The sequence below is a fragment of the Temnothorax curvispinosus genome, unplaced genomic scaffold (genome assembly GCF_003070985.1).
Source record: "Temnothorax curvispinosus isolate PA1 unplaced genomic scaffold, ASM307098v1 QBEX01017489.1, whole genome shotgun sequence".
In the NCBI taxonomy this organism is placed as follows: Eukaryota; Metazoa; Arthropoda; class Insecta; order Hymenoptera; family Formicidae; genus Temnothorax; species Temnothorax curvispinosus.
This window is the reverse complement of record NW_020227269.1, coordinates 1-7,725: the sequence shown is the minus strand read 5'-3', so window position 1 is coordinate 7,725 and position 7,725 is coordinate 1. Positions and strand designations below refer to the sequence as shown.

Genomic DNA, 7,725 nt, shown 5'->3' with positions numbered 1-7,725 from the left:
TGCACTAAAAGTTTGAAAAATGGTGTCGCAAAATTGTTGTATATTAAAAAATGGATTATTTATCGCTTTTCGCTAATTTTGTCACTTCTTATTCTCTAAAAAGTAGATTGTAAAATTAATTAATATAAAATGACATACCATTACAGTTTGTGAAAATATTATTTATTAAATATTATTATTTTAATTAATTGTAATGTAAATCACATCATATTACAATGTACAAGTCGATGTTCTTACTGTCATAGAATGTGATAAAGCCAAATTTTCATCGTTGCTTGCGACAGCAACTAGCTGTACGAAATTCGACTCGCAAGGCTGATCCCGATTGTGCCATGATCAGTGCCTGTCACATTTCTCTGTGTATCATCTGTTCCTAAAAATCGTATCATTCATATTACAATTCAATACTTATGTTATAAATGATTTTTAATTCACAAATGTGTACTTAGAATTTAGGTTACATTTAGTAACATGTAAAGTTACGAATATTTCAGAAATTGTATTGGACTTACAAATGAATTGGAAAATATTGATTTGAAATACAAACACGTTTATAGCAAGGATTATGGATAATATGTAAGGACCTGAAATATTGTCAATACTTACTCAATATTTTACTCAATTCTGTGTTGACACTATGATCTACTATCGATGCCATTGGAACCGCATCAGGAAGTAGTTTTTTTAAGACTCTTCCCGAGTCTCCTACTAAATTTTTAAGCCATGTCTTATCTTCGAATTGACCAGGTAGAAAATGTTCTGAACAAACTTGAGCTGCAAAAAACGTTACATAATTTTTATATATTTTACATATGCAAATTAATAAATATCTTATACATTTTTACAAAGCATGTAGCACGTTTTTATTCATATTAATTACACAAGTATTTTTTAAATTCATAAACAAAATTCATACAATAATATTGTACACTTACCAGAAGTAGGGTTAATGTTCTCTTTGCAGAAAACTTTCCACTTTTCTATCATTTCCGTCTTCCTCGGAAATTCCAAGAAAGTAATGTTTCGGTTTTTTGCGTTTCGCGTGTTGTTTTTACAATTTTTTATTGAACACGACGACATTATTTACGAATTTTGCACTTTTGACTGTGTACTAACTCACGGAAACACACGACACAAGAATCTGTTAGTATTAGTTCAAAATGGACGATTTTTGTCACGATGCGCAGAACAGACGAAAATGTGTCCGCAATACGAGCACACCTTATTACTTCCACCATGTTAGTATCGTCACGATCGTGGCTCGTGGCACGATGGCACGAGCAGAAGCGGAAAGAGACCGCGAACTTGCGCGCGCCGCTATGGCGCATGCTATCGAAGTTATATAATTCCGGCGGTAATTGAAATTATGTTATATAATATTTATATAATATCAACGCAATCGTTGTTGTATAACACGCATATATTGCAGTTGTATAATTGTGCATTTATTATAACATATGAATAACGGAGCAATATAATAGTTTTATAACCTAGTTATATAATAATAATAAAGTAGTTATATAACTGTTATGCTACTACAGTATAACACCTGTTATACAATCTGTTACTCCCAGGTTATATATCAATTATATTTGGTGTTTGCTGGGATGATATCATATATAAGTACGGAAATTTGGTTTTTTATATATAACGCTACAAGAAATTATATATAATCATACAGGGTGTCACATTTTAAAAAGCGCACCTCAATAATTCTTTAACGAAGCATTTTCAGCAAAAATGTTTCAGACATAAGTTGTACGGTTTCGAGTTGTACATAAAATGGTGTCGTTAATTTCAATAGTTGCTTGAAGATCACGTGAAGGTCACCTTCAATTTTTTAAATGAAACCGCTTATTTTTTATTGAATATTCTTGTAGCTATCTCAAGGGCTTTCCAAAACACTATGATTAAATGTTTTTTTTGTTAAGTATTTTTCGAGTTACAAGACTTGAACGTTACGGTACCGCCAGCATTAGTTGCTTAGGGACATTGATATGACGTCGTTGTCTTCTTACATTAAAACGCTGTCTTTCACGTCTTTCGATATTGGCAATCACTTGATCATTAGGATGATGTTTATCAGGAAAATGATCATGATACATTCGAGCTGCTGTACGGTAATAGGCTTCAACAGAAAAAAATAAAATATTCTGAAAATTTTTTAAAATATTCTTTATACTTATAAAACGCTATAAATAACATTAAAACATTATTGTTTAAGTTTATTTTGTAGTAAAATTTATTTAAAGATCGTTATATATATAGTCAACATTGAGTCCAGTAATCGCGCATGATTGGTCGTGACGTCATTATTAGCTATTTCGGCGGATAATTCGCTAGTTTGCAGTAATCCAATATATACACATCGTTTTGATTCCGTAATTCCGTTGTTAAGCTATATCCACACAAACTTGCATAGGTGCATAACCATATGCATAACGAAACGGATTGGTCTATTTTCTTATGCACATGTATATGGACCAATCAATTCTCTTATGCTTTTGTTTATGCGCTATGCAAGTTTGTCTGGATAGACCTTTATTAATATAAAAAAAGAAATGTGTGACAGTGGTTTTGTGAAGGCGCAATCAAATAATTATGAATAATGAGTGTTACAATGTGGCCGAATCAAGTGGAGCTAAAATGAAAAGGTAAAATAGTTAATGCTTATTAATAAACCATATTGTTCAAATACGAGAGTAAGTGTAATAGTATTTTACCTAAATTTATTTGATAATAATAATTGTATACACTTAGAGCGTAATCTTTAAAACCTAACCTACAAAAATTATCAGTAACGCTTTGTTCGAGATCACAAATGCTCGAGATCACGAATGCTCTTAAATATTCTTATTCTCATTTAAACGACTGTGTCATGAGTCACAGCGGATCGCTCCTTGTTTGTTTCGCGCTCACGTTATAAGAATTATTCTCCGTACGAAGCCGAGTCACTCTCTGGCACGGTGGTCCTTTCGACGATCAATAATTACAAGGACAATGGCTATGTGCATCTTCGATATTCACTTCGAGAAGCTTCTATTCCATGACATTTTGACCTTAGCTAAGCATTCGTCATCCCTGGTGCGTTCTTTGTCTCGGGTGGGTATAAAAATCCATAGAACCTACAGCGCGCCGTCATTCGTCAACAGTGTGTCAGTAGATCAAGATCTGTCATCGATCGATATTGTGATGGTCAGTTCTCATTCACGCGCGGGTTATTCAACACTACAAGCGAGAAAGTGTTGATATAGAATTCGCTTAAACCGCCCGCGTTTCCGAGTTCACTTAAATTCAAATACATTTATAAATTATGTCATTCTTTGATTTCGGCATTATTTTTGATTGTTAAATAAACTGTTGTGTTACTGCAAGCTTCTGGTGTTAGTGGTCTCTCATGCACTATCCCTCCTTACTCACACGCGCGCAAACACGCTTGTTCTTTATTGTAGATCAGAACGAGTAAATTATGGTGATTCTGCAGTAGGATACGTACAACTCAAAAGAGATGGAAATATTTGTAATGTTCAAGAAAAAGTTTGTCTAGAACACCTAGTAAATAGTAAAGCTTACGTTGTGAAGATGCTAGTGGATGAAAGTGATGAAAAAGTAATAGAAATTCAATGTCAAGACTGCGCTGCTTCAGAAGGTATGTGTACTCTTATGTAAAGATGTACAAAATATAAATATACTTAAATTTGTAACATTTTTATTCGTTATTTCATTTACATTTTGCTTTACAGGTGGCTGTAAGCATGCCATCGCTTTTCTTATGTGGGTGCATCGCAGAAGTGAAGAGCCAGAACCAACAGCAATTGTATGTTACTGGAAAAAACCCAGGTTATCTAAAGTTTCAGAAAACATCAGAAATATAAAAGCGAAGGATATGGTAAAAATTAAATGTCCGAAAGATAATTTAAGTAACTACGATCCAGATAATTTTTATAACTCGTTATTAATGGAATTCCAGTCACACCAATTTGATTGTCAATTGTCTAGACATTGCATCGATCTAAAGGTAAAAAATTCACTATCATTGCATGAAATGTTAATAACATTTTATACCTCTGATAATTTTACACCTGATGCGGGTAATTTTTTAAAATTTGCTTCTAATATCACGACCTTAGATTTGTGTAATAAAATTGCCGTAAATACGAAAAATCAAAGTGAATGTAATCTCTGGAATGAATTAAGATACGGTAGACTCACTGCTTCTCGACTCCACGAAATGGCACATTGTGGCGTGTCCAATGGTAGCCTTGTTAATCAAGTAATAAATAATACAAGTAATAAAAGTAATAAAGTAATATAAGTAATAAAAGTAATAAAGTAATATAAGTAATAAAAGTAATGAATACAAAGTCAATGCAAAGAGGGAAAAACTTAGAAAAAAAGGTAATAGAAGTTTTACAAAAAAGACATAAACTAAGTCTGGATTCTTGCGGTTTATTATTAAATCCTGAGTTTCCTGCTATCGCAGCTTCTCCGGATGCTGCAGGAAAAGATTTTGTAGTGGAGATAAAATGCCTAACGACATTAAAAACTGAACGTGCTTATATTACCTCCGATATGAAATTAGGAAATAAATGTTTCGCACAAATTCAACTTTAGATGTTCTTAAGAAAAGTTCAAAAAGGATTATTTTGTATGGCAAAACATAATTTTGAATCAACGCATGAAATCATAATTATATGGATAGATTACGATGAAACTTATGTTAAAAATCTGATACAAAAAGCTATGATCTTTTGGGAAAGCAACATTTTTCCATTAATTCTAAAAACTGTACAAAGTTAGTTATATAAAAATATTGTATATATATTATATGTGTTCACAGATATATTTTTTATAAGTCATATAAGGAAAAATAATAATAAATTTCACTATTAATAGAATTGTTTTTATTACTTATATACGTTTAATTTTATGATTTATTTTTTAATTACTGTCTAATAATAGGTTCTTGAAGATTTATCAATGCTGCAGCGACTATTATCATATCATCAATAACGTCCAATGTGCGATGGTGAATACTCGAATGAGGTTTAAGTATACTGAATTCCCTTATTCTTCTGATGACCCTTTCTATATGTATGCGAAGACTTGCGATTCTTTTAGTTTCCAACACTTCATTTTTTGAAAGTTTTTTATCGCTCGATACACTTGGTGGCCGTATTAGCACACATTTTTTCTTTTGCAACATGTGGTCAATGTGTTTGAATCCTCGATCTGCCATTACAGCACAGCCATCTGGAAGCTTCTGTAAATACTGACTTTTTTCTACTATTGCAGCATCAGTTATTCTTCCACCGAAACCTTCTGATATAAAATTTATGTGGCCATCGGGTGTTGCAGATATTAAATATTTTAATGTGTTACATTTTTTGTATTCCGACCAAGTAATACTTTGATGTATGGGGTTGGTTGGTTTTTTAATTTCAATTTCAAGGCAATCTATTATTGATTGCACATTATAATATTTGCCATGAAATTCCCTTGGCAAATTTCTTCTTATTGATATAGCATTAGGCCAGATTATTAATTTTTTTAGATGCAGGGCTAACACTGGTAAAGTCTGGCGAAATATGACATTGGCACTAGTTGCTCCAAGTCCAAAACAGTCACCTAAACAAGAATATGTGTCAAAATAAGTCGTTTTATTTTCGACCCAACTGGCCAATTGAAACAAGATTGCACGACGTTTCGACCGAATTCCGGTCCTTATCAAATGCTTTAATTTAAGTTACACCGATCCGCATAACAAATTTAATTGCATCGTTGACGTGGTGTCCTGACAACGTCAAGACAAACGCAAAAATTAACATTAGTATCATACTTACCTGGCGCAGAGGCTACCGTGATCATGAAGGCGGTTCCTCCAGGGCGAGGCTCTTCCATTGCACTACGGTCGAGCTGACCCTTGCGAATACCCCTAAAGTGGGTATCTCGGGCGTATAATTTGGTAGTTTATTTATCGCACACCTTGGACCAGAAAAATGGTGTTTCATCGTGACGAAGGATTTTTTGTCAACATCACTAGACGGTTTGGACGGAAGACAACGTTATTATTGAAGTCTTGGATAAAGATCAAACTCAAGGCTATTTCCGCTAATCAACAACTAAGATTTTTGCTTCGCTGTCGAAGATTTGATGTCTTACCTCCACACTTACACCGGCTGCAGTTGAATATCGAATTGCATAGTAATAGGGTAAAACACGAGTTTACTCTTTTCAAGAGACGCATACAGACAAAATTCCTCAATTTTGAAATTAATGATACTAATGTTAATTTTTGCGTTTGTCTTGACGTTGTCAGGACACCACGTCAACGATGCAATTAAATTTGTTATGCGGATCGGTGTAACTTAAATTAAAGCACTTGATAAGGACCGGAATTCGGTCGAAACGTCGTGCAATCTTGTTTCAATTGACCAGTTGGGTCGAAAATAAAACGACTTATTTTGAATTATTTGCTGGCGACGGAAATTGTTTTGTTTAAGAATATGTGTCGCTTAACTTTATCCTCGATAATGTTAAGCATATGTCACGAACGCTAATGTTTGTTTTTTCACATAATAAATTTATAATGAAAAATCCATTAGCTGGAAGTCCAATATATACTTTTGGTTTTTCTTTTATTAAGAGTAAATGTCTTTTCAATGCTTTTTTTAAAGAATATTTCTTCTGCAATATCTGTAGGCGCCGAATTGATGTGTTATAAGTAGATGTATTGTAGGCGCCGATTCGTGATATATGGCTCCACCTGTCGAATGAGATTGACGCGACAGGATCCAATTTAGAGTAACGGGACAGTGTGCGAAGATACTCCGAACGGTCTGCCGCGATCCGAGGGACCGAGATCGGGCTGCCGGTATTAATTAATATCCTAGTACTCGCGAGGGACTGCCGAGTCGGATTGTGTCGAGACGTAGCTATAAGTGAAGCGCACGAGATATTTGTGAAACGGAGCAAGCGGTAAAACTATGTAAATCGAGCAAATATAATAAACGGAGAAAGTGATTTTTCTGCATGTGCTGTTTGATTTATTAACAATTGCCTCCATATCTCATCACTAGTTTCTTCAGAGGGTAAAAATTCCTCGCACATCTCAAGTGTATCATCAAGGGATGTACATGTTGCTTTTGTTGAATTTGACGTACTAACAATATTAGCACTGATGCTTTTCCAAGTTAATGTAGAAATCTGGGCATCTACCATGGTTGGTCTGCAATCAATTTGTTTATCTCGCATATTAACTTTGTCAGTTTGAATCTGTTTGTGACATTGATTAATTTTATCTGTTTGCACTTTTCTATTCTTAAATACTACGGGTTTTATTGGCAATTGAATTTCTTCCACTTTCGGAGATCCAGATTCCAATTCTAAAATATTATGAAACTCCGTCTCTTCGATTTTTTCTTTGGCTATAACGTTGTTTACAGACTCAACTGTGGCTTCAGCTTCATTTTCTTTAAAAACTGCATCATCTACAGCTTGTTTCTTAATTTTTGGAAGAACTCCTTTTCTCAAGCGAACATTAGCACTGGGATCAAGCAAAATTCGAGTGTAGTTTTCCAAATCCTCCTGCAACTGTCATAAAATAGTTTATATATAATTTGAATTTATGTGTGTGTGTGTGTGTGTGTGTGTGTTCGTGTGTGTGTCGTGTGTGTTCGTGTGTGTGTGTGTGTGTGTGTGTGTGTGTGTGTGTGTGTGTGTGTG

The 7,725-nt window shown here is 34.0% G+C and overlaps 1 protein-coding gene and 2 pseudogenes across 1 annotated transcript; 2 read left to right on the top strand and 1 right to left on the bottom strand.

Annotated features, from left to right (window-relative positions):
• The window catches only part of LOC112467524, a 7,593-nt pseudogene extending 6,606 nt beyond the window's left edge, over window positions 1-987 (bottom strand).
• A 1,614-nt stretch (window positions 988-2,601) lies between these two features.
• LOC112467523 lies at window positions 2,602-4,091 on the top strand (the record flags this gene model as incomplete). The annotated part of the gene is made up of 3 exons (XM_025036186.1): window positions 2,602-2,654; window positions 3,453-3,649; window positions 3,744-4,091. Coding segments are annotated over exons 1-3 (598 nt in total), but the record flags the coding sequence as incomplete, so codon positions are not given.
• Window positions 4,092-5,835: 1,744 nt separating this feature from the next.
• LOC112467527 lies at window positions 5,836-5,978 on the top strand (annotated as a pseudogene).
• Window positions 5,979-7,725: the final 1,747 nt, after the last annotated feature.